The following is a 27,589-nucleotide window of genomic DNA, read 5'->3' on the forward strand; positions in this document are numbered from 1 at the left end:
CTAATTCAAAACAGGAAAAGCATAGAAGATGGACATATACATGTTTTGTCTGATCTTGACTTCTTTGGGAGGAGTGAAGATCTTCCTTCTGTCTCAGCAAAATCCTTTGGTATTAAAACAAAGACAGTAACAGTATCAGGACAGGTTACCAGACTTGGCATCACTATTTTAATTTTATTTTGTAAAGATGTTTTTGTAGGGTTTAAAAGCAACACCCTCCAAAGTGCTAACTGTAGAACCGTTGTCTCTCATTAATAACATATAAAATAAAGTTTTCATTTAACTTTCCATTCACTTGGGCTTCCTAGAGTCATTTTGTAAGTCTTTTCATCACACCAGTGCTTTCTGCAGAGAATCTGATGTCACTGGGGCCAACCCTATTGAAAAGCAACTTCATTTCTGTCATGCAAGTTGGGTGAATTATGGAAACTAATAGTGGCATATACTATATGCTTCATTCTCTCAATTCATTGCATCCCTATAATTGGTATATTATCCTCTGCAGGAAGAAAGAAGACAGTGTTGCTATATTAATTTATATCCTGATTTTCTCTCCATAAGTTACTCAAAGCAGCTAAGGTAACAATTAAAAGCCAACACTTAAAATATTGTAAATCACTATAAACTAGCCCAAATTGGAAAGGGATATATTGATCTTTTCTGAAGACGAATGGGGAGCAAAAGGAAAGCCTTTTACTCTGCTCCTATTAAACAGTTTGGAAAGCAGATGCATCTTCAAGAGAATTTCTCCAGTTGATGTTACTGTCTTAATAGATTCATCCTGTGGTCCCTAGGTAGTTATGTTGTGAACTGTTTAAAATTTAAAGACAAATCTTTAAATTTTACCCTGAAAGTGCAGATCTTGCCTCACAGTTATAATATGTATCTAGTATTATACACCAGATGGCAGCCTACTTGTTGCATGTTATACCAACTGAATCTTCCAGGTATGGGGGGAAAGTTTATTTAAGGTCTGTGTTATCGTGGGATGCCTTTGTGAAGAATATAGCTTTGGTGAGAAGAAAGACTCCTCATATTAGCAAACACACTAATGATTACCAAAATTGAAGGAACAAGTGGAATATAGTTTTCTTCCTTCTTTGATTTACGAAAGAAGAAAATCAATAGAACCTCTATCATGATCCATCAATTAATTATACCATCATAATTCCAAGACATGTAATATATTTAACATATATCAAGTGTTCAAGAATACAAACATCCAGGTGGCAGAGCAGACTGATATACTCTGGAAAATATCCCATCACTGCCTCTCTTTTCTATGCATACCTTTCAAAGTGCATCATATGGACAAAAAATTTATATATGCTTTGACAGACAAACAATGAAGGGCATCCTGATTGGCAATCAGTGACCTGATTGCTTCATGCAGGTCTTGGATTCCCAATAGCTGTTCTCTAGAGTTCTGGGGTCTGAGTTGGAGCCAGAGGGGCTCGTCCTTTTGCAAGGGCAGGATGATTAGTCCTCAGGTGGTTTCCCAAAGCTGTATGAAAGAGAATCCATAATTATTATAAGAACTAGCTTATGCCCAGTTTTAAAGGAAGCAACTCTATTGCCTAAGCTAATATTATCCTAATGTTTCACCAAGGAGATGACCAGACTGAGCCTGAGGGGGGGATGAAGTGCATCATCAGCCTTGGGTCCCTTTATACCCACAAGAGATCTAAGTCCAGCCCACCTTGAATATGCAGGGTGTCCCAAGGAGAAAAGCTTTAGAATTGTAATCTTGTTGAATCAAATCCCAACATTGTGATGTAACTCAACAGATCTGAGGGTGCACAGGTTGCATTGCAGGAAATCAGAGCAAACCTTACTTTTTCTTTTCTTTTCATCACTCTTCCGTGCAATAGATTTCCTGTTAGAACTGACAGAAGATATATTTAAAATGTCCCAAAGGTGCTTTTCAAAAGGCAACTGGACTTCCTTGGCTTTTTCCTTGAAGATGTTTCGCTTCTCATCCAAAAAACTTCTTCAGTTCTGGGAGCTTCAGTTCATTCCAGCCAGAACTGAAGAAGCTTCTTGCATGAGAAGCAAAATGTTTTCCAGGAAAAAAAACCCAAGGAAGTCCATTTGCCTTTTGAAAAGCACCTTTAAAACAGCAATGGCCTGGATGATTGAGAATCTCCACAGACATATTTAAAAATAGATTTTCTCAATGACTTTTACAGTTAGTGCTAGCCTTTTAATATCAGAAATGGAAAGTATAACCAATAAAGCACTCAGCCTCCACCAAAAAGCTGTTTTCAGATTAATAACAATTAGTAAAAAATATTCTTAAGGTGAGTTTGAATCTATTTTATCAGGAGACCAAGATCTTCTCTTTCAGATCCTTTGCTAAAGTGAATTTTGTCTGCTTCTCAAGATAACTTGTAATTAGCTAATTTAGATCAATAAATGTATTACTGGAGCCTTATTTTCTTCCTATTTTCCTATGCTCACAAACTCTTTTCCAGAAATTTATATTTAGTTTGTACTATGTTTAAAGAAACTGTCTTACTAAAACCTTTCACATGTTCTAAGCTGAATCATAGTATTACGCATTCATGGGATTTTTAACAAGAGTTTTGTTAATTTGTAAAGTTGTTATTGTTAAGAAGTGTAGCTATGGCAAAATGTGGTTTTAAAATGCAGCCTATAAAAGATTTTAAAATAAAATGAACAACTTTTTGCTGCCCAAAGTTGCCTTATAGGGGAGATAGACGGTCTAAACATTTATAAATAAATAAATTTTGAATTCTTGATCTTTGGTCAAGTAACTCCAAATTGGTGGGCAAAGGAGAGCAGTTAAAATTATGTCAGTTGAAGATTTCCATTTTACCCAAATTTCCTAAAAATAACATCACCAAATAATGGCACTTTTGTCATCGAATTGCATGTATAGGAACTGAAAAATCACAAAAAAATGGGGTGATGAGGAATACAGCCTGATTTGCCTAGACCTGCTCTGCAGAATGGTTTCAAACACAAATTTAAAAACAAACAAGTATATTAATAATATTCAGCTTCAAACCAAAGCCTCAGGAAAACATCAATAAATAGGACATAGTATGCAGCACATGATTCTAACCATTTTTGAAACAGATATTAAAGCTGACAGAGATAAATATGACAAAAGGATCATAGTAAAAATCCAGTCTTGGTGTCACCTATGAAAAATGAAATGGTGTAATTCAATCTTCTTGTGGACAAGCACATCGACAGAAGAGTGAATCTGTTATATTATTCACTCCAATATCCGTTCCTTCCCCTTCCTAGGATGGGCACTGTGTGAGGGATACTGTAAGATTGCATGGCAACGGGGCATGGTTCCAAATGATTCCTGCAATGATTATCACTGTAGTAAATCTAAATTGCTTCATAGAAGCCTAATATCATTTTATGTCATCTCTAAATGTAATAAGTATTCCTTCCACCTCATCCAAATCTCTAATAAAAATATTGAAGAGTAACATGCCTGGGATTGAACCCCATGGCATTCTAAGTAGTATCTTCTCTCTAGTTCGATGAAGAATCATTAATGAGCATTATCCAAATTCAGTTTTTGAACTAACAATGTATTGAACCAATTCTCAAACCATTTAGCCTACATTTAGTTAATTAGCTAAGCAGAATGTCACGGCTATGTTGTTAAATACCTTACCAAAATCAAGATATAATGTCAACAGCATTCTTACAGTCATTAAGCAAGCTAGTAGTTCATACAAAAATGAGATGAAGTTTGACAAAGCCATGACCCAAAGCAATCTTTTTGCAGCAAATGAGCTAAGAATTGATATACCACAGGTTCTAAGGAAATGTGAGGTACCGGTAATCAGTATGCTGGATACATCAGTTACCCTTTCCTTGCATATCTTGATATGTTTCTTTCTAAAGGCACAAAGAATACTTACTTATTCAGGGTGAAGTGTGCCCATGTTTACTCACTTCAAATACTCCCCTTCACTCATATAGTCCATAAAAGACCCTGTCAACTCAGCAAAATCTTCCAATACAAGACTGGTAGAGTCCTCACCAGACAGGTCACTGTCAGGCCGAGATTTCCTAGGATGAGTAGAATGAGACACAGTGCAAGAAACCCCAGGAGCTCTTTGGCCAACCGCAGGTAAATCACCTACACGCACAACTGCCTCTTCGTACTCTGCCTTTTCTACCTCTGTGTCTGAAGTAGGTCCTAAGACATGATAGAGGCTGGGTAAGCGGATGTCAAATTGAAGGCCAAACTTAGCAAAAAGCTTTTCATTCAAGGCATAGAGCTTTTCTGAGATGTCATAGCCAAGGAGGACAGAGAAGAGTCGGGCAATGTAGCGCTCCTTAGCCAGAAGCAAGTAGAGCTTTTTTCTTTGCCAACTGATAAAACAGGAGTCAATCTCTGCTGTCAAAGTTACCTGCCAAAGAAACAAAAGAAAAAAGTTCAAGTGTTTGTTTTTAAGGATAACAAAGTCATGTATTATCTCACATTTTGTTAGACTTATACAAATATACAAGAAATCCACATTTGGAAAGAAATTCATGTTGAATATGTTTATTTGTGTGCATTATCTTTGAAAATGAGTTTTTACAATACATTGGTCAAATATTTCTTGAATAATTTGGAATATTGTATACAGTTGTTGCAAATCTGTGTTTACATTTTTACATTTATTTATTTATTTATTTATTTATTTATTTATTTATTTATTTTTATTTTTATTTGTTTCGATTTATATACCGCCCTTTTCCCAAAGGACTCACAGCGGTTTACAGGGCAAATTAAAACAGTGCAATGTACAAATTAAAATAAAATTAAATTAATAGCCCCAAAACAGTTTAAAATTTAAAATTAAAACCTTAAAACCCCTCAGTCCAGGCCGGCTAAGTCAAATAGCCACATTTTTAGGTCCCGGCAAAACGAGCGAAGATCGGGGGCGATCCGGAGTTCCACAGGCAGCTGATTCCATAGGGCAGGCGTGCCCACCGAGAACGCTCTCCCCCTGGGGATCGCCTGCCGGCACTCCCTGACCAACAAGAACCTGATGAGGCCCTCCCTGTGGGAGCGCACAGGACGATGGGAAGTGGCTGCTGGCAGCAGGTGCTCCCTAAGGTAATCCAGACCCATGCCATTTAGGGCTTTATAGGTCATCACCAGTACCTTGAATCTCACCCGGAGGGCAACTGGAACCCAATGCAGCTCATGGAGAAGAGGCATTACATGGGAATATCGGGAGACCCCCATCACAACTCGCGCAGCCGCATTCTGCACCAGCTGAAGCCTCTGAGTGGTCCTCAAGGGCAGCCCCATGTAGAGAGCATTGCAGTAGTCTATCCGGGAAGTCACAAGTGCATGAGTGACTGTACGTAGGGCATCTCGGTCCAGATAGGGCTGCAACTGGCGCACCAGGCGAACCTGGGCAAAAGCCCCCCTGGCCACAGCTCCTATATGATCTTCCAAACTAAGCCGTGAGTCCAGGAGGATGCCCAAGTTGCGGGCCCTATCTACCGGGGGTAACACCTCACCCCCCATGGTTAACGATGAAATAGAATGGTTAATCCGAGATGCCAGTATGTACAGCCACTCAGTCTTGGCAGGATTGAGTCGAAGCCTGTTTCTCCTCATCTAAACCCGAACCGCCTCCAGGCAACGGGACATCACGTCAAGGGCATCACTGGGTTGGTTCGGGGTGGAAAGAAAAAGCTGGGTATCATCAGCATACTGATGATACCCCACCCCAAAACCACGAATGAGCTCACCCAGTGGCTTCATATAGATGTTGAACAAGAGGGGAGAGAGGACTGACCCCTGAGGGACTCCACAAACGAGGGGCCCCGGGGCAGACCTCTGCCCTCCCATCAACACTGACTGCGAGCAGCCCAGGAGGTAGGAGGAGAACCACTGTAGAACAGTGCCACCCACTCCCAACCCCCTGAGGCACTGCAGTAAGATACCATAGTCGATGGTATCAAAAGCCGCTGAGAGGTTTAATAGGACTAGGACAGAGGAACAACCCCTGTCCCGAGCCCGCCAGAGATCATTCACCAGCACGACCAATGCTGTCTCCGTGCTGTACCCGGGCCTAAAGCCCGATTGGTATGGGTCCAGATAATCAGCTTCCTCCAGGAACAGAGGGAGCTGATGCACCACCACACTCTCAACAACCTTCGCAAGAGAGCAAAGGTTGGAGACCGGACAATAGTTGTTCAAAATAGCCGGGTCCAGGGCAGGCTTCTTAAGGAGGGGCCTCACCACTGCCTCCTTCAAGGTGGCAGGGAAGGTACCCTCCCTCAAAGAAGCAGTTATTACTGCCTGGAGCCAGCCTCATGTCCCCTCCCGAGCTGCATACACAAGCCAGAAGGGGCATGGGTCCAATAAACACGTGGTGGAACTCAGTCTCCTCATGATCCTGTCCACCTTCTCCAGGATCACAGGATCGAATTCATTTCAGGTAACATTCCCAAGACCGCTCATCTCCCCCCCCCATCAGTCTCTGCCCAGTCAGAATCCAGACCGGCCCAAATCTGAGCGATTTTATCCGTCAGATGCTGGCTAAACTCCTCGGCCCGCCCCTGCAAGGGCTCCTCCCTCACCTCCTGATTAAGGAGGAAGTGAGTCACCCTAAACAGGGTGGCCGGGCAATTATCTGCAGACGCGATGAGGGCAGCGAAGTAGTTAGACTTCGCCGCCACCATCACCGCAAGATAAGACCTCGTAGAGGTTCTTAACCGCAATCGGTCAGGTTCAGAATGGCTGGATCTCCAACAGCTCTCTAGGCCCCGTCTTTGATGCTTCATCTCCTGGAGCTCCACAGAAAACCATGGAGCCCATCGGGATCTGCACCAGGTCAGGGGTCGCAAGGGTATAACACGGTCGAGCGCCTTGGTGGCCGCCCTTTCCCAGGCATCCACCAAGGCGTTGGCCAGGCTGTGAGTGAGGGAGATAGGTATAGACCCTAGCGCCGTCTGGAACCATTCCAGATCCATTAGGTGCCTGGGGCAGAACCATCTGGTCGGCTCCACAGCCCAGCGGCGAGGGGTGGCATAGCGGAAGGCCAACTGCAGGAGATAATGATCGGACCATGACAGGGGGACAATAGCTGGCGAGCCTCCTCCCAGATCATCAAACCACTGTCCAGATAAAAAGACAAGGTTGAGAGTGTGACCCCCCCCATGAGTCAGACCCTGAATTACTTGAGTCAGGTCCATGGCCGTCATGAAGGCCATGAACTCCCAAGCCAACTCTGAGGACCCTCCCAGGGAAGGCAGGTTAAAGTCACCCAAAACTATAAGTCTGGGAAACTCAACCACCATCCTTGAGAGGGCGTCGAGAAGCTTGGGCAGGGCTGTTGCCACACAGCTGGGCACCAGGTATGTTAGAAACAAGCCCAACTGAACCCCAGGGCCGCACCTCAGGAGGAGTTACTCCCGGCTATCTGTACGACAGTGGCCTCCTGCAGAGATAAGGTCTTCCGTATAACCACCGCCACCCCCCCCCCGCCCCTGCCCTGAGCCCGCGGCCAGTGAAGCACATGGAAACCTGGATGGCAAAGCTCAGTCAGAGGGACACCTCCCTCTGAGCCCAACCAGGTTTCCGTAATGCATGCCAGGTCCACGCATTCCTCCTCGATCAAGTCGCGAACGAGGGGAGCCTTGTTCACAATGGACCTGGCATTAAAGTACACTAGCCTGAGCTCAGGGGCCTGGTCCCCCTCACTCCCAGATAAATGGGTACTGACCGGAGGGTCAGAGCACGCCACCACTTGAAGACAGCGGGGGCATGATCCCAGGTGATGATATGGCCCTCCGCTGCCATTCCCAATCGTCGTGGGGATTTGAAAACCTACCCCGCTGCTAGGAAAACCAGAGGCCCCCAACCCCATCCTGCCAGGACCCATCTCAGGCCCGGACTGACAACCGGCTGGTGGAACACCCCCCAATTCCCACCTAACCCTACCATCCACCCCTCTCCCTAACCCCTTAAAACAACCAGCTAAAAACATACCAGGGGCCTCTTAATATATTTCCACCAGAGGCCCCTGTCTATGCCCAACCACCTCTCGGGGTCCCAACAATTGGGCCCATTGTGTAAAATCTCCAAGGATATATAAGCCACATACAAAGATACTGAAGAAACTCTCTGATGGTCTGGCTGACATTTTCTGAATTACAGTTGAGAGAGGTGGAAGAATTCTTTTTTTTATATAGATATTTTATTAGTTTTTAACTATAACAGTCTCCAGTGCCTGGTGTACAGCGTGTTGTCTTGGTTTATATTTTAAGAAGAAAAAAAGACAATAATAATTAATTATCAGTCAATAATAATTAAATTTGATAATTCCATAATTAATATATACAAATAATAATAATCTCTCTATATAATGTTTTTTTCAGCTTGTATTATTCTCATAACCATCATCTCATTAGTTCAGCATACATCCTATTTTTATAATTTTTGTTCACTTAAATTCCCTTATATTCAATCCAATTCTTATCAGTCATAATTTCTTCATATTAGTCATCTAACTGTCCAAATTTTCCCATTTAGGTACATCCTCCCAATATTTTATATCATGCATTATAAAAATACTATACTTTTTATCTCTTATATATCTAGATATATTTCACTTAAATATTAATAAAAGTTACATCAACCTACTATTTTAACATTTCATATATTATAAAACATACTATATTACTTAAATCTCTTATCCTTGTTATAAGGCCCCTTTGTGTTCAAAATTCTCTGTTCTTTTAGCCATATTCAAACAAATGTTTATTCACATAATAGTCCATCTGGTAGGGCGAATCAAATCTCTTGTATCTGTCTCTGGTCTTCTTCTTTTGCTGAGTAATTTTCCAAGTTGATGTAATCCACTTACCCAGCAGTTCCTGTATTTTTACAAATGTGGTTGGGAATACAAAAGATGAAGTAAGTAAGATATATACTTTCTGTCTCCCAAACTTTGATGGTTCTCCTGATAATTTCATTTTTCTTGTTGTATCAGAACCTTGAAGATTTTTTCCTGTTTGTGTCAAATTGTAATTCTTTTCCTTTGTTGTTTCATCAATTTGATCATACTCTTCTAATTTGTAGTCTGCTGTCTGATTTATTTGTCCCTTTGTTGTCATTTCCTGGGTATTTTTAATTGTAAATTTAGATTGGAAATATGCTTATTTAAATCATCAAAGTTGTTTCGGATTTCCTCGTGATTTGAGTCTATTGTCATTTGTATTTGTCCTAACATTTCATATATTTCCTCCTTAAAGTATTGCTTCTGGAGGCCCTTGATTTTCCAGGCTACGTCCTTCAGGAGAAAATATTGAATGTGGCATCCTGTCATTTTTTGATACATATGTGGTATCCATGTTGTCTCCCCCCTTCAAATAATCTTTCATCAATGTTTTAATTCAAAAGTCAATTTATCAGTCAAAATTACAGTTCAGTATGTTAAGCCACTTTAAATCCTTCCTACAGATTCTCCTCTAAAAGATTAGCCAAAAAGCCAAGGTTTTTCTTTTCCATAAACAGTTCTTAGATTTAAGCAACAGTCCAGGTGTTTTGTGTTGTTTTTCTTTCAAACACTTTTTAATCTTATAGCTGGGCTCTTCCTTTGTTCCCAGCCATCTTCAAGGTTATTTGCAATTCAAACGAACAACTTTTTCTTTGTTTCTAGGCACTCTGCCAATTTCTGAGTCCTTATTGTTAGTGTTCTATTCTCTGAGTCTTCACTAGATGTCAGCAGTTATTTCTTTTTTCAGGTTTTTTTTAAATCAAGTTATTTTTGTTATATATTTTTATAATTTCATCAAAAAATAGGGTATAATCTTGACAGTTTTTTAGTTCCTAAATTTGTCCAGACTGAAGTATTTTAAATCAAATTTTAATATATTTTTTAATATTAATATTAATTTGCTGCTTCTATCTGTAAGGGAATGGGGATATAGTCCCCTCCCTTCACTTCTGGAGGTTTTCTTGCAATGAGATCTTTTCAAGGATTTAGATAGTAGATAGAAGAAAGAAGATCAGTACTCTCACCGATTCCAAGCACACTGTTCACCGATGTTTAGGTCCGTGCTCTGTGACTTTGGCTGCAAGCAGCTTGGGCTAGACGCTGATCTCATGCTAGAATTTCTCCTGTTGTGTTCGAAGGGCTTTCCCCAGATCAAACGAAGCGATTGCCATTGCTTTGTTATCAATGGGGCACCCCTCCTTCATGGTCACCTCTCAGGGGCAACTTCGGATCCATCCATCCCAAGCAGGAAGAAACTAGCTGTGTGGAGTGAAGGACCACTCTCACATGGCCATGCGCTGCAGGTGCAAAACTGGAAGTCGGTGGAAGAATTCTTGAAGTACTAGATGACTGAACAAAAGCCAATATTATTTGTATCTTGAAAAAGGAGAAGAAATAGACCCAAAGAGGTATAAAGCTGCCAATTTCACATCAGATAATCACATAATTTAATCACATAATTTTATATACTACAGACCACTCAACCAAGCAGAACAAATAGATGAACTTTTTCCTAATCAGTTAACAAATGTATGTAGGACCACAGTAGTAATAGGGGATTTTAACTACCATGACATCAACTGGGAAACAAACTCTTCAACAAGTGGGAATGGATTCCTAACCAACTTAGCTGACAACTTTGTCATCCAAAAGGTAGAAGAGGGAACTGTAGGAAAAGCTATACTCGACCTTTTTCTTACTAACAAAGAAGTGATAAAGAGAAATGAAGTTGCAGGAACTTTAGGGGATAGTGACTATGTCATATTAGACTTCAATATAATGCTGACACAAGCAACAGAACATAACTTTAAAAGAACTAATTTTAACAAACTAAGAGTGAGTTTGGGAAGGATCCCATGGATGAAAATCTTAAAGGGGAAATAAACTCAAGAAGCCTGGGAAACTCTGAAAAATATGGTTATAAAACCCCAATCCAGCTCAATCCCAATGAAAAAGAAAAACAAAATAACTAAGAAAAAACAGCATCGTTGCACAAAGAACTCTCTGATCAACTGAAAGAAAAAAAAAGATAAGTACAAAAAATGGAAAGAGGGACACATAACTAAGGCAGAATACCAACTAATAGGCCGAACCTGCAAAGAAAAGCCTCGGAAAGCCAAGGCTCAGAATGAAGTAAAACTTGCCACAAATGTCAAAAATAATTTTAAAAAAAAGTTTCTTTTAATACATGAAACAGAAAAGTCAAAGAAATAATTGGTTGAGTAATAGGAGAAGATGGTAAGGAAGTAACTGGCAGTAGAAAGAAAGCAGAACTGCTTAATTCATTCTTTGCAACTGTCTTCACACAAGAAGAAAATACAACCCAACTTACCAAAAACAGAACCTTAAAAGACAGACTAGCAATGCAAATTAAAATAAGAAAATTAAGGAAAAAGAACACCTGTCAACTCTAGACAGATTCAAATCACAGGTCCTGATAGATTGCATCTCAGAGTTCTGAGGAAACTGGTAGACAGGATCTTAGAACCATTGAACCAGGTCTTTCAAAGGTACTAGTTATGGTATTTAAAGCCCTACATGGCAGGGGTCCGGAGTACCTTAGGGAACACCTGCTGCCGGCGTCAACTTCCCTCCGCCCTGTGCGTTCCCACAGAGAGGGACTCCTAAGGGTGCCACCGGTCAGAGAATGTAGATTGGTGGCCCCCAGGGGGAGATCTTTCTCTGTGGGCGCCCCGGAGCTATGGAACCAGCTACCGGTTGAGCTCCGGACGGCGCCCGATCTTCGCTCCTTTCGCCGCGATCTGAAAACATACCTGTTCGAACAAGCTGGCCTGGCCTGAGGGGGGACTGGTGGGGTTTTTTATTATCATTTTATTGGGGTTTTATTAATGTATTTATTGTTTTTTATGGGCATGTATTTAATAACTTTTTAATTTTTGTAACTTTGTGTTTTATTCTTGCCCTGTACACTGCCCTGAGTCCTTCGGGAGAAGGGCGGTATAGAAATATTAATAAATTAAATTAAATTAAATTAAATTAAAGTTCTTGGAGCACTGGGGAACTACCAGAGGACTGGAAAAGAGCTGATGTGGTTCCCATCTTCAAAAAATGGGGGGGGAAACCAGACCCAGGAAACTACAGACCAATAAGCCTGACATGAATACCTGGGTGTCTACACTGCTAACATTGGATGTCTTTGCTTTGACAACATATGGAGATGCAGCCTTTTTCTTTCCTATGCTTTATTCTTAGAATTACATGATACTGGGGAGGAGGAGGAATGTGATGAGAGTTAGTTAGACATAACAATATTGTAAAAGTGTATGAATTCATGGGCTTTTGAAATAAGAGATGATAAGAGATGGTGGGCTAGAACAGGAGGGAAAACCTGCAATTCAAACTAATTGGAGAATGCTAATGACTGCTAATTAGAGGAGGGAACTGTGTTTGATACTATGTGCTAAGGGGAGGAGAATTCAGATTTTGGCTTTGACCATGCATGTGCCAAAGATTAAAGATTCTTTAAGGTAAACAATGCCTTGAAGTTCTTTGAAGAGTTTCATTTGTTGGAACCATGACATTAAACCAAAATCTCCAAATTTTCCAAACTATCTAGGGGTCCTGAGCCCCAATTGGTGTCCCTAGACTTGAGGGAAGCTGACAAAGATTCAGGAGAAGATTTCATCACCGAGAAAGAGAAACTGCTTGAAGCCAGCAACCTGGCAGCAGCTGCTACCCCAGAGGGGGATGTGACAGACAGCAAGTTGGGGGAGGAAGAGCTTTTGCAGGACTCCCAGCTGGAGGCAAAACTCAAGCAGCTAGGAGAGCTGATCTGGTCATCAGATTGGGCCCAGCCCAGCGGAGACTCCAGACACCTCGAGACTGCCTTACCACCCTCAAAGGCTTCAAAAGCAGACCGGTGGAGAGCTACCAGATCATCTGCCACTGAGGATTTGGGTGAGTGGAAATACCTGTCTACAGCTCATCAGTCAGTGGAAAGATTTGAAGAGCTAGAGATGAGAAGCAGGAATCAACTCCTGCCAAGAGAAGCCTTCCAGTCCCTGAAGTCCCTGGCCAGGGCCTCCAGCCACACAGAGAAAGACAGCTCCAGTCTCCGGGACAGCCAATCCCCAAACCAGTGTGCATATCGATAACCCAGTCTGGGCCCCCTGCAGCAATGGGGAATATGCCAGCCCCTACAGGTGGAAAGTCAGCAATCCCTGAGCTTGCAGCAGCTAACAGAAACCTTTACAACTGCTTGGGGTGGTGCAGAAGCCAGGAGATCAGCAGCTGGTGGGAGGATGTCCACAGCCCCCAAACGTGCAACCCCTGGGAATACGGCAGCAGCCAGAGTGGGGCCAGCAGCAACTGGGAGTGCAACAGCCACAGTGGGGGGCCCAGCAGCCAATGATTGCTCCACCTTTCAGAGCAAACTTCGATGGGGACCCAGAGAAGCTGATTTTTTTTCCTCAACCAAGTGTGCTCTCATTTGAACTGCTGGGCCTATCTCTACCCGGACCCAGGCACCATGGTCAATGTGAATGCGTCCAGCTTAAAGGGTGAGGCAGCCAAATGGCTGAACAATTTATATAATGAGCAAGCCCCCAAATTGGAGGACCCCAACCTCTTCCTCCTAGGACTGAGAGAAAGATTTGAGGATTCATCCATTGCCCTCAAAGCAGAAGAACAAATCCATAAAATAAAACAGGCTGGCAGACCTGCTCTGGAGTACATAAGAGAGTTTTGCAAGATAACTGGTCGCATAGAGAGGTGACCTGAGCAGTCCCTAGTCCAGGGGTCAGCAACCTGAAACAGTGAAAGAGCCACTCGGAACCAATTCCCTCACAAAAGGAAAAACTGGGAGCCACAAAAAATATGCAAGATATGCAAGGCGAGATATGCACCTACCCTGCATATTTGAATTGATTGTTTGAACTTTTTTAGTCCCACTTTTTTTTTTTTTTGGGACTGCACGTGGCAGAGGACCGGGAGCCACAAGAGATGGCCGAAAGAGCCGCATGCGGCTCCGGAGCCGCGGGTTGCAGACCTGTGGGCTAGACATTCACCTTTCTGAGGCAGTATAGGTTGAGCAGGGGGTTTGATTAGAAAACCTCCAAGGTCCTTTCCAGTTCTATTCTATTCTATTCTATTCTATTCTATTCTATTCTATTCTATTCTATTCTATTCTATTCTATTCTATTCTATTCTATCCTAGCTAGGAAGAGTGGAAGCAAACATCCCAAGACATAGTAAATAGGCTGAACTACACAAACATTTTCTTGGACGCTCACACTCTTTGCTCCTCAATAGAAAATGAAAGATGGAACTTATAAAGAAATCAGAACGTTATGAAGAATATTACCTGAAATGTTCCCTCTTCAGAAGGCTGTAATGATTCCCACTCCGGAGAATCCAAGAACTGATATGGGAAAACATAATGTAAAAACTGTCCATCCTGACTTACTTTAACCCTGCAGAAAGAGAAAAAGGAGGGCAGGGAAATTATTACAATTAAAAAGGCTGTTGTACAATTGCTGAACAATTAAAAGACATATGATAAGGTCCACGCAGGTGGTCATTTAGATACAAACAACACCTTCATATAAGATAGAGTTGTTTTAGACATCAATATCTGTGGAAACAAAGTGGCAGTTTAAAAAAAAATACTGTTCAACAATAACAGATTGTTCTGCACACAATATAAGTAACATGAAGACAAGGCAGACAGGTGCCTGGAAGAAGGAAACAATAGTGAGGCTTCAAGCTCTGTGTGCAAACTGCTATTCATTAATATGCTCCCAAAAGAAGCAAGCATTTCACAGGAAGCAAGCTTCACAGCTCTAACCAGGGCTAGTAAACAATGACTCATTGCAAGCGGAAGGTTTGATGCAACAGCTCCCTTCCCCTTCTCGCTTCGTCCTTGTTCCAAAGCACATGTTCACAACCGAAGAAGGGGAATACTTTTTGTCAGAGCAATGATACCCCATGTGTCAACTACCCTGTTTTAGACAGAGCTTTTTCAGAGTTCGCCTCCCTCATCAGGTGTGGCCATTTTGTATACTGGACAACCATTTAGTTCAGCCCTGTATGCATCTACCCATGTTGTCTATGATGAAAAAAAGCAAAGGATATGTGACAACCTATAATCTTGTCCCACCAATCAAGAGACTTTTCCCATCTAAAAAGAGACCTTAGAGAAGATGAGGCAGGTCCTTGGATTCACCAAGTCCGTTGCCTAGACAGCATTCCCACCTTCCAGACTGAATCATGACCTTCACCTTTTTCTACTGCAGAGCTGCTTTTCTACATTGTTGCTGACACTTGTATATGAACCATATAACGCTGCCAAGGTACTATTCTTTCTCAAAACAGAGGACAAATTTATCCTAGGGTTTTAATAAACATTGCATTATTGAATCCTTCCAGGGAAAAACACATCAATTGTCTAGCAACTGGTCTAGGAACTTTAAAGAGAAATTTAAAATATTTTGCATTCAGGCTGACTAGTCTCTTTGGTTTCCTTCAACAGAATAAATTTTGAACAGTATGATTAAAGATACATACCTGGTAAAAGTTTTCTGAATTTCATCACAATGACAACAATTCCAGAATACCATCCAGTATTGCTATATTAAAACATTATCATCAAGAGTAAAGGTTAATCTTGTGACTTCCTTTGTCTTTGCTATTGTTCCAGACTGCCTCCGTTCACTTGGCTGTACTGCTAATTTGAACACATTCCTAAAAAGGGACTGAGATATGGCAGATAAAGAATAACACTAGAGGCCAAGTTTTAACTTTTAGATATCTTATGTAAATTTTTTCAACACTCTAAAGTTGGGTGTGAACAAATTCAATCTATTTCCAATAATGCTAATAATCATATTACTAAGGCTATATTCAGTTTCTTTTACTCTAAAGGAAATAAGAATATGTTCATGCAATAAGGGTCTTTATAGCAAAATTTCTCACCCAGATATTATATGGCATATGTGGGAAATTTTATATCAAAATATATTTTATTCCTTATACTGTTTCCATCTTCCCTGAAACATTTACAGAATCCACACTGGACTGAGAATCTGTCTCCACTAGATAACTGACAGTCAAGCTGTCAATTAATCAAGTAAGTTAATCAAGTAAAAATAGCAAACGGGGAAAAACTTTTTTTACTCAAACCTCTTCAAACCCCCAAATAAATTACCCAGACCTAACTCACATATCAAAGGAGAAGATCTGTAAACACAAATAAATTAAAATGGTCATCCAGCGGAACTTCACGTTCACAAGAATAAACATCATAGGTGACATCTATCTACACATACCCACACCCCTCAAATATCATCCTAGAATCAGCACGTATGCACTTTCGTACTCAGGACAAGCTCCCCTATAAAACAATCTTGCTATATCCCATTTTTCTGCAGTTGCCCCCAAGGCAACTCTTTGCTTTTGGAAATAAATAAATACTTCTCCTTTCCTCACAGCTGTCTGGATTTCATTTTTATTTACTCTTGCACAAACCCGGCTTGAGTTGAAACCCAAAATTATTCTTCTGACACACACAACAACCTATAATCCATAGAAATAGCACAGTCCAGATTCTTAGAAGTGATATTTGGAGGACTGTCCTGCATTTCAAAGGTAGCATTTAACTCAGAAACTGTGTTAATTCCCTTGGGTTTCAGTGGCCATTTACCCCAGCTGTATTTCTGGCATAAACTTAATTTTTCTAGTAATTCCCTGGCTACCATGATCCTTCTTGATAACTGTCTCTTCTGGGAAAGTCAGGATCCAGCATGACTTATATCAGCCTGTTTTCTCACATTCTGCTCTTGGGGATTCCCAGTGCAGCAGTGGGAGTTTGATACTGCTTTTCATTTAGAGCAGGATATATTAGGATTCTGACATTGTCAGCCATTTCAGTTTCTTGCCCTTTGTTATACTAGGGAGAAGACACAACCCTTTTTGTCGAACAAACTTGTCCCTATATACTGCAGGGAGCTGCAGCCCTGTTGGCAGAAATTCAAACTTCATCCTCAGATCTCTACCTGCCAACATAAGTCTCTTTTGCTCTGAAGACAATTTCATCTGCTCTTTACTCTCAGATCAGAACTTAAACACCACCAGGAGAGTCACAAAATTGTCTTCAGTTGCCAGTTGTCTATGCAGGATTTGGCTTTCCAATTCGGACAGCATGCCAGTTTAATTAATTACTCAATCATTATTAAATTTTGTCACTTCCAATATACATTTTCACTCATACATATTTATTCTGAGAAAAACACATATTTATACATTTACTTCATAGCCAAAGAGGTAGAACTTAAATATTCTATGTTTAAAGTATTTTTTATTAATTTATTTCTCTTATTTAGGGTTTATTTTTAGCATCTTGTCACTTGTATTCACTGTGGAATACACAATGTATTTTGTGAGAATTGTACTGAGACTGTCTGAAAAGTATGGCCTTTAAGATGAGTCTCCTGATTTGGAACAACAAATAATTCTGCTCTTTTTTCCTTTGCTTTCCTGTTCAAAGGAAGCAAAGGTCCATTGTTAGAACTGGTGTGTGTGTGTGTGTGTGTGTGTGTGTGTGTGATACCTAAGTTCAGCTAATCATGCAGATGCTGGATATGCTCTTCTTTTTTTATAATCTATGACAGTTTCAAATTTTGTTAGCATGTTAGCTGTTTTTGTGCATGTTATTGTACTTTTGTGAAGTTATTTCAACTTAACCTTCACCTTACAGGTCTGCACCTGCCCCTTTTTGGACCGAGATGCCCTATGCATGGTTACCCACACCCTCGTCACTTCTCGTTTGGATTACTGCAATGCTCTTTACATGGGGCTGCCCTTGAAGAGCACCCGGAGGCTTCAACTGGTGCAGAATGCAGCCGCGCGGGTGCTTATGGGAGTATCTCGGTACTCCCATGTTACACCACTCCTGCGTGAGCTGCATTGGCTTCCAGTTGCCCTCCAGGTGCGATTCAAGGTGCTGGTTATAACCTTTAAAGCCCTACATGGCTTAGGCCCGGGGTACTTGTGAGACCACTTGCTGCCATTGTCAACCTCCCATCTCCCGGTTCGCTCCCACAGAGTCAGCCTCCTCAGGGTGCCATCGGCCAGGCAATGCTGGCTGGCGACCCCCAGGGGGAGAGCCTTCTCTGTGGGCGCGCTGACCCTCTGGAATGAATTGCCCCCGGAGCTGCGGACGACCCCTGACCGTCACCTCAAGACGTGGTTGTTCCAACAAGTGGGCCTGGACTGACTACGGTTTTAATTAGCTTTTTACTGGTTTTTAAATTGTCATATAATTATTGTATTTATTGTTTAATTCTTTTTTAAATTTTCTATTTTATGTTTTTAATTTTTATTGTTGTGTGCCTCCCTGAGTCCTTAGGGAGAAGGGCGGCATATACATTTAATAAAATAATAATAATAATAATAATGTGGAAATTTTAAGTTCCATATTTAAGATAATATTGCTACAGCATATGAAAACTGCACCAACGTGGCTCTATTATAGATAACAAGCTTTTCTTCATAGCAGATCTTGGCCTGGGGCAGAACTGTCGTGTAATCTTAGAATACCTTTCTTCTCTTTGGAGTGCTTGTTCTAAGAATCATTCCAGTTACTATTTTTGTAAGGGAGATCTGTTTGTTTTTACCAAGCTGCCATCACCTCCTCCATCACGCTTGATAAATCTGTCAAGGGCTACAATAATGTCTTGAAGAGGGAGGAAGGGAATATCACAGCATCTGTTCAGGCATTACTTCAATATCTTCCTAGATAAATTCCATTTGTAGTATCATTGCTTTAAACCTGTTAACAATATTTGAGAAAGAATTTCATTTTGGTACTCTACAAAGCCTCTCCCATTTAAATTCATAGTCTCAATCTGTTACATATTGTGTCATTTTGTCTCTAATCTGTTTTCCATCTGCAAGTCCATAAATTTTGACTTTCATTCTTTGCATATATTTAACACTCAACAGGCTTTTTGTAGTTTCCTTAATGTTTTGCTTATCAACATTAATTTTCCTCTAAAGGTTTAGTAGATTGATCCCATTTCCCCAATATTTGGGTTTGAAAGGAAACCCATTTCATGATAGGTTCCTTGGGAGTTGTGTTCATCGCAGGATGGAAGCTGTTCCTAGTAAAGTGGCCTTTTGCAATTGACTGATGGCGAATTTGTCAATGCCAGTGGTGTTCAACTGGCGCTCCAGACCCAAGGCGTCTATTAATATTGGTACTACTGTACATTTGCTTGTTTTTGCCACAGTTGTTCTATTTCTATTTGTAAGACTTTGTGTTTTGTTATCGACTCCATTTCTTTCTCTTCTATGCTGCTGTCTCCAGGCACTGCCACATCCACTATTCAAACTTTTTCATCTTTCTTATCGACAATTGTTACGTCTGGGATGTTATGTGACAGATGCCTGTCTGTTTGAATTCTAAAGTCCCAGAGTAATTTAGCTTCTTCATTTTCTATGACTTTCTCTGTTGTTGTTGTTATTACCTTCAACAGATTTCAGTTATATCAACAATTACTCCTAATTCTTAGTATAATTGTAACTATCCTGCCTCCTTCTCAAGGACTTTGTTCTACAACAGTGAAGGAAAAAAAGTAATTATAAAATAAGTTATTAAAAATAAAGTTATAAATAAAACAAATATAATAATTTTAGCTTTACTTAGTCATTTAGAGTCAATATTAAAGGAGAAAGATAACACGAAACTTTATTTAAAGAGTATGAAACCTGATGTTGAGACTCTAGAAAGAGTGCAGAGAAGAGCAACAAAGATGATAAGAGTCTGGAGGCTAAACTGTACAACGAATCAATACGTGAGCAGGGCGTTGTATTAGAAGATGTCCAAGCGCCCTTCCAACTCTGTTATTTTATGATATTATCTCCTTAGAGAAGTAGATAAAGTTAATGAAAAGCTGCTAGTTTTTACAATATGCAATAAGTGATTTGGAAAAAATATAAAGAATATATCAAGTATAGATTTTCCAATTCCACAATTGCATTTCAACCATTTAACAAGCTAAAAAGGAGATATATTTTTTTATAAAAAGTTTTGTAGAAAAGAAGAACTAATCACTAAAGGAAATACAGGAGGTCCTCAGCTTATAACCACAATTAAGCCCAAAATTTCTATTGTTCAGTGAGACATTTGTTAAGTGAATTTTGCCCCATTTACGACATTTCATCCCACAATTGTTAAGTGAATCACTGCAGTTGATAACTTAGTAACATGGTTGTTAAGTGAATCTGGCTTCCCCATTGACTTTGCTTGTCAGAAGGTTGCAAAAGATGATTACAAGACCCCAGGACACAGCAACAGTCTTAAGTATGAACCATTTGCCAAGCATCTGAATTTTGATCACATGATCATGGGGATGCTGCAAAGATTGTAACTGTGAAAAAGTTCATAAGTCACTTTTTTCAGTGCCGTTGTAATTTTGAACAGTCACTAAATGAACGCTTGTAAGTTGAGGATTATCTGTATATGCAAATACAAATTGCATTTTTCTGCAGAAAACATTTTTATAAACATAGTAGGTTTTCCACAAGGTCTGTGAAAGGGGGAGGGTATATGAACTGAAATTCAAGAATAGCCTAAAGCCCACCAGTTTCCATTATCCTATCTACCTCAATTAAGAAAACTAATTTACACCAATGGAAATTAAATCCTACATTATTTTTTTAACCAGTGATGTCACACATTCTTAAATAAGATATTAAACAATTATTTAATGGAGTATGATCACATATCACTAGATATTCACAGAGGTTTTTAAAGCTGGGATGCAAGGTGCATGGATAAAACTTCTTAGAAACCTCAGGAAAATCAAAAAGTTTATCTAGATAAACTAGAAAGGGAAGTTAACAAATTATTACTTTAAAAAAAGCTCTTTGAAAATATAACATAGAATTGATGCTAAAAAAGGACTAGAACTATGAGATTTAATATTTATAGTGATAAAATTGTTACATAATGAAAGTATTATAAATATAGTGATAATATTAGATTTGTTTCTCATTGTCAATGCAAGGCAGCAAACATGCCTATTTCTCTTGCCCACAACAACAGCCCAGTGAGGTGGGTTGGGCAGAGAGAAACAGTGCCCAAAGTTACCCAGTAAGCTTATGTGCCAAAGGGAAGCCTTGAACTCCATTTCCTGGTTTCTGGACCAGCATTTTCACCACAACACCAAACTGGCTCTCAGTATGTTAGTGTGAATATATGTATCTATGTTTATATGTATATGGGTGTGGGTGTGTATTGGTATGCTAATACACTGATAAAGTCTTAAAACTCAGTTAATAGTAAAAAACAATAAGACAATAAAAGACTTTAGGCGGTGCTATATGATGGAAAGTTTTAAATAGGTCACAGTTCACTGCAAAAGAACTCCAGAATTTTATTTTAATTTATTCATATTCAAACAAGCAGATAAAACTAAAAGTAGGCTTTAGTTAAAAAGGATTAATATAACATCTATATACAATCAAAAGAAGAAAGGAATAGGCCAAATACCCAGAGTAATAAAAGAATGCTAATAAAAGAAACTATTAAAATGTTAACTAAATCACTAGACCAAATGAATTTACATCATTTTTATATATTTAGCATTTAAACTATTATTGACAGTTCTATGGAAATGTGGGCTGAACTGGATGTAATTCAAATACTTCTAAAATAAAGCTATCTCCTTTCCTGACAGCTTTTGACTTTTGATTTAGAGCCATTATTAATAAAGGCAGGAAATAATGATTTTAAATGCCAGAAAAAGATCCTCTTCTAAATGCCTATGTGACTGATACTGGGTTTTGCTTATCAAGCCCCTCAGCTACTACAGTAGTCTGCTGGTATGCGAGGCCAGAAGCATTCTTGCCCCCAGCCAGAACTCCTCAGAAAGCACCATCCCTGCCTCCTCTGGAGCAGCAAGTGCAACAAGTGCCAGCCTTGTCTCAAGGCATCAGCTCTCCTGGCCTCATTCCAGAGGTTCAGAAAGTGACATGATGTTTTGAGCCTGAAGCATTTTCCTCTTGTCTTGAGGGTAGGGGGAAACTCCTTCTGGCTATTTGAAAATAACCTGTGAGATCACCCTGTTTTCTGCCACTATTTGTATATTACCAGGTAAACCATTACTTAGATTTGGAACTTCTTATACAAGCATTTTATTTAGATTTATTTTACTATCTTTGTTCTTATTTTTTTTTAGATTCTATTGCATTTTTTTGTTATGCATAGAACCTTTTATTAGATACTGGTTTGTATTTGACCTTAGGACTGTAATAAATTTGATTTGATTTGAAAAGGAGACTATAAAATCTATGGATCACACAAACAAATTGGAGGACTGTGTCAACATTCAGCATTCAAGAAGATTTTAACAAAGTGAAGCACCAAGCAGTAATAGACAAGATGAATTTCAACAGAGAGAAATGAAAATTTGGCAGGAAAAATGAAATGTTTGGCAGCAAAAATAAAAAAAATGAAAACCAGACCAGGGGGTTGAACTAGATGACCTCCAAGGTCCCTCCCATCATCATTATCATCATCATCATCATCATCATCGTTATTATTATTATTATTATTATTATTATTATTATTATTATTATTATTATTATTATTATGAGGAGGAGGAGGAGGAGGAGGAGGAGGAGGAGGAGGAGGAGGATCAATCAAAAGTTGCATACAATCAAAAGTTTGCAATAGTGGTGAATATCTGTAGTTCGGGTGTAGGATGAGGGTGAAATGTTCAGAAACCAACCCACAAGCTTGGAGAATGAACCTTCACCCACAATCAAAAGTGTGATGCATCTCCAAGAGAGGGAGGGAGGACAAAAAAAAGTGAAACTGTAAGCTGCATCAACAGCAGGAACAGTGTCTGCTAGATATTCAACAAAGTTTGAAAGTATAGTTTTAGATATATGGGGCTAGCAAATCTTTTTCAAACACTTATGGAAGATATTTGTAGAATATATGAAAAATCACAAAAGTAAGATGGTAATACTGGAAGTGTGTAAGAAAAACTGAGAAACATAACGCATTGCCTCAACCAGAGCAGTTATATTGCAAATATTGTTTTGTGGGATTTTAAATAGCTACTGTAAATGAACGTGTTATCTGTTGATGCTATATACAATCCTACACATGTTTCATCTTCTTGAATAAAAATTAGGTGTTTTAAAAAAATAGTTTCCTGGCTCTGCTTTTCTTTATTCTTTGCCAGAGACTCTTGATTACTCTATCAGTAAATTTTTTAGCAAAGACATTTTTAGCAAGCATAAAAGGTAAAAGTAAAGGTTCCCCCGCATATGCGTGCTAGTTGTTTCCAACTCTAAGGGCCGGTGCTCATCTCCGTTTCAAAGCCGAAAAGCCAGCGCTTGTCCGAGGATGTCTCTGTGGTCATGTGGCCGGCATGACTAGATGCCAAAGGCACATGGAACGCTGTTACCTTCCCACTGTAGTGGTCCCTATTTTTCTACTTGCATTTTTACGTGCTTTCGAACTGCTAGGTTGGCAGAAGCTGGGACGAGTAACAGGCGCTCACTCTGTTACGCGGCATTCAGGATTCGACCCGCCAAACTGCCGACCTTCTGATCGACAAGCTCAGCGTCCTAGCCCACTGAGCCACCGTGTCCCTTAGCAAACATAAAACAGATCCCCAAATCCCTGCATTCCCATTGCAGGCATTTGCCTTTCTTTCCCTGTCTAAATACACTATCTCTGAGTCACAGTAAGACTACATGCTGGTAGTTTTGAATGCCTTTTTCTCAAGCAAATTTCAGAATATATTCCTACCATTATTAGGTTTTATTTTGCTTAAAAGGAAAGGCAATTAATTATTTCTGATCATTTCTCTGCCTGATTCTTTAATATAAACCTTCAGTTGATTAAAGCCTTCTGACTTACGTTTATTTATACAATAGTTAACTACTACAATTAGAGAATGTTACAAATATAACAAGATCTAAAATAAGAACTTCTCTGGAAGCTAGGAAAGAATAATTAATAATTACATGTAATAATGATATAAGTGATATATAAAATATTTTAGAAGCTGTATCTTTTCTAATATACAATACTTCGTGGCAATAGGGATTAGAGGTGCAGACATGCATTTAATAGGGCCGATCTCTCATTATTTACTTCAGAAATTTCTCATTAAGTAATATGATTGTATAAAACCTATCATTTTTAAAGCTTTTTTTTTAAAAAAATCTGCCATTTGTGACATATATATTCATACATAATATACAGTATATTCAGCTTCAAAGATTGTACATAGGAGTGAACGGTCTTCAGGGCAGGAGGGTCTACTTTGTTTTTTATTAAAAACTTGGACACCACCACCCCAAAATCTGGAGAGAAGTATAGGAAATAGAATTAAAGAATTCTGAGTTCAACAATGGTTTGAACTCTTAACTTGAAATAAGTCTCGTCTTTCTAACTAACAATGAAATCCTTTTGACTCACCAAATATTTTTCATTCAGCCATTTCATTCAGCCATTTCATTCAGCCAAAAAGTTCTTTTTATTATTGTTAAATAACTGCAAATATATTGTAAATCACCCCAGTATCTCCCAGAAATGAAAACCCACGTTCTGCCTCCCATGTTCACAATATATTAACCTTCCTAAATTTGGAGGAGTCAGTTTGCAACAGAGAAGCAATGGGGTCTCAGCTCATTAGTTTTCATTTTGCCACTGATCACCCTCCTTTTATATTTTATATTCATATTTTAAAGTTAAGAGGGCTAAAGGCCTTCACTTAAACTTTGTTTCTGGACTGTTCAAATACACACTGAAAATAATGAGTCACATGATCAAATGCTTCCTCATATGCACCCCGTCCTCATTTTATCCAGGTAAAAAAGCCATTCTCAGAAATAATGACCATGCACACACTTATGCAACTCCTCAGGATGCAGATTGGGTTAAAAAAATTGGGTTTTTCTTCCATAGTGTGAGAAAGAGCAAAGCATGCAGCTCCTTTGCCTCTCTACCCTTTGAAACTCCTTAGTAGTGTTCAAAAGCATCACTATCACAGGGTATTTTTTCAGGAGAAAGAGAGACCTACCTGCCAGAGAGCAAGAAGGACAAACGATCTATGGATGTCTTGCCCTCCACAGTGTAGGTTTGATCTTTGGCCAAAGACAAGACCTGTTCTTCACAGCACTTGACTATTTCTTTGTAAGTTTGGAGAGGCACTTGCAAAGGCTGGCAAATTTGTTTGTATAGGAGATCAAATTCTTCAGAAAAAGTGTCTTTACGGAGTTGGTAAATTAAATGCGATAGCTGAAACAAGCAGATCAGAAATAAAAGCACATTCCAAATAATGATGTCTAATCCACAAGCATTGAGCCAGCCCCATATGGCAGAGCAAAGAAAGCCAATGGACAACAATCCAAAAATATAGATGGCACCAAAGGTTCCACTACCTCCCATATAGCCAAAGAGGAAGAAGAAATTAGCGACGTGATAGACTGCTCCTTCCATAACGTATTTCCAGTTCTCACACAAAACTGGATTAAAAATTATCCGATCCAAAAGAGTGTTTTCTTCACTCATTTTCCTGTAACTTCTACACCTAACTCACTCTGAAATTAATGGAATACACTGAAGCCAATTCCTACACCTACACCTCTATGGAGATTTTAGAAGAACATTTCTGAAATTATGTATTTGTATCCAACAACTCCTGCAGTTATTTTCCACCAATTGCAATCAATACCCAGCCTTCTTGATGGGATTTGAGACCTGGCTGATGAACTTGTAGAAGCATGAGAAATTCTATCCCAAAAGTGCCTTTTGAGAACTGGAGTGGAAAAAACAGAGTAGCTAAGAGTATTTGCAGCTTGTTCTCTCCCCTGCCTTGAGATAAATTAAAATAGACACAGTGAAAGAGCAGCAGGGAGGGCTAAAGGGGTGGGAAAGACAAGCAGAGGGCACTAGTGTTTAATTTGGAATGTATAGCACTGAGGCATGAAAGAAGAGCAAGGCACTACATAGATAACCATGTTTGGAATTGAAATCCAAGAAGCAAAGGCTAGAACGGGAAGAGAGACCAGCCAGACATTTGCCACTTAACTCTGAGAACTAGAATACAGAGCAGTTTGTGAATACTGCAGAGTTCAGTTTGTTCTGATATCCTTTATTACCAGAGTATTTTTACATGGAGGAGGAGGAGGAGTAGTTCATTATTACAACTAAAGCAATAAATTAAAATACTAAAAGGATTTGAATAAGTATCTTCATAATATGATATATAATGATACAGAAAGAGTGATGTGGTGTCCACTCAGAAGGTTGAGAGTTCAATCGTAAGTAGTGGCAGATATTTCTCTCCTAGACCGCAAAGAAAAAATATCTGCTGCGAACTCTGTGGCATCAGGAAGGGCATTCAACCAGTAAATGCTCAGCTTCATCCAGTCATTCTGACTCTACCCCAAATTAAAAGATTATAAGATCATAAAAAGGGAGTCTTATATAATAATACAGAAGATGCAGACAGCTGGGATACTTAAGAGAATATCAGCAGAAAATCAGGATAGGCAACGATGATTCCTTTTCTGAAATTGATGCTGGTTTCTCCCACCCCAAGTAATTTATGATTAAAGTGAGAAGGTTGTCTTCAATTAATTGAGAATACATTAAATGAAGCAGGTAAGAAGTTTGGTGTCCAATTTTCCATTTGAACTGGTGTAGCTTATATTCAGAGTTGTCTTTGGGAAAATATCACTTATACTATAGAAAGAAAATATAGTCTTTATAGTACTTTCTAGCATTGCTGGCTCCCTTGTTTTGTGGAATACTTTGAATCTATTCCTGGCAACATGGGTCCAGAAATAGGGAGAGTTTGTGAATGTGCTGCATCTTGCATAGTGCATTCTTTGTTTCTTCACTCCCCAGTGTGCATTCTTGTCTAATTCTAAAGGGATTGACTGATCCAAACAAGCATATTAATAACTGGTGTTGAAGCACTCAAGTGTACAAAAGGAACAATTCTCCCAAATCCTAAACCAGATACTTTTTGTCAAATCTGCTCTGTACTCGGCGGAAAGTTTTAGTTTTGTCATTGTTGTTTAATTATCAGAACTTTGTGATAATTGTTTTGGGATGGCACCAGTGTATTCTTTTTCCAATACAGTGAGATGGAGGCCTTGTGAGTGGCAGGCGCACACATTTATTCACAGCTCCATTCATGCGTGAGTGGAAGGCACTCATGTGTAAGAGCCCACTTCAAAACCTCATCCCAAGAAAGCAGGACTCTTGGAACATTTCCATTCCAAAAGGAACTTTTATTAGGAGTTGACAGTAGACAAAGAAGGTAGAATCTGAGGGTTTCCCGCTCAGATCAATAGGTTAAAAGAGCATCAAGCAAACCCCACCCCAATAGTTCATCCGGTCAGTTCAAACAAGCCAATCCCTAGGTGTTAGGTCCGCTGTGGGAACGGAGGTAATAACGGAGTCTGTTCCCATGCCTGTGAAGATGTTGTTGAGTCTTCGCACCTTTCTCTTCCGCAGCAAGAGATAAGCCAGATGGAAACAGGGGAAACAGTTCAAAGAGCAAGCAGAAAGGAAAGGTAGAGGAACAGAACCA

General features: G+C 39.7%; 1 protein-coding gene across 2 annotated transcripts; it reads right to left on the reverse strand.

Moving 5' to 3' along the window:
* Positions 1 to 855: 855 nt before the first annotated feature.
* Positions 856 to 25,557, reverse strand: POPDC2 (popeye domain cAMP effector 2; the record flags this gene model as incomplete). 2 transcript variants are annotated; one of them, XM_083356522.1, is made up of 4 exons in its annotated part: positions 856 to 1,504; positions 3,912 to 4,406; positions 14,326 to 14,434; positions 25,067 to 25,557. In XM_083356522.1, 3 exons carry the CDS (start codon positions 25,555 to 25,557, stop codon positions 3,942 to 3,944), a joined length of 1,065 nt encoding a protein of 354 aa, XP_083212648.1. In that variant the 3' UTR covers positions 856 to 1,504; positions 3,912 to 3,941. The 2 variants fall into 2 exon arrangements, with proteins under 2 accessions (XP_083212648.1, XP_083212649.1); XM_083356523.1 differs by lacking the exon at positions 25,067 to 25,557 and adding an exon at positions 15,528 to 15,635 and having other exon boundaries at positions 4,034 to 4,406.
* Between the last annotated feature and the right edge of the window lie 2,032 nt (positions 25,558 to 27,589).

The sequence above is a fragment of the Vipera ursinii genome (assembly GCF_947247035.1).
Source record: "Vipera ursinii genome assembly, chromosome: 2".
In the NCBI taxonomy this organism is placed as follows: Eukaryota; Metazoa; Chordata; class Lepidosauria; order Squamata; family Viperidae; genus Vipera; species Vipera ursinii.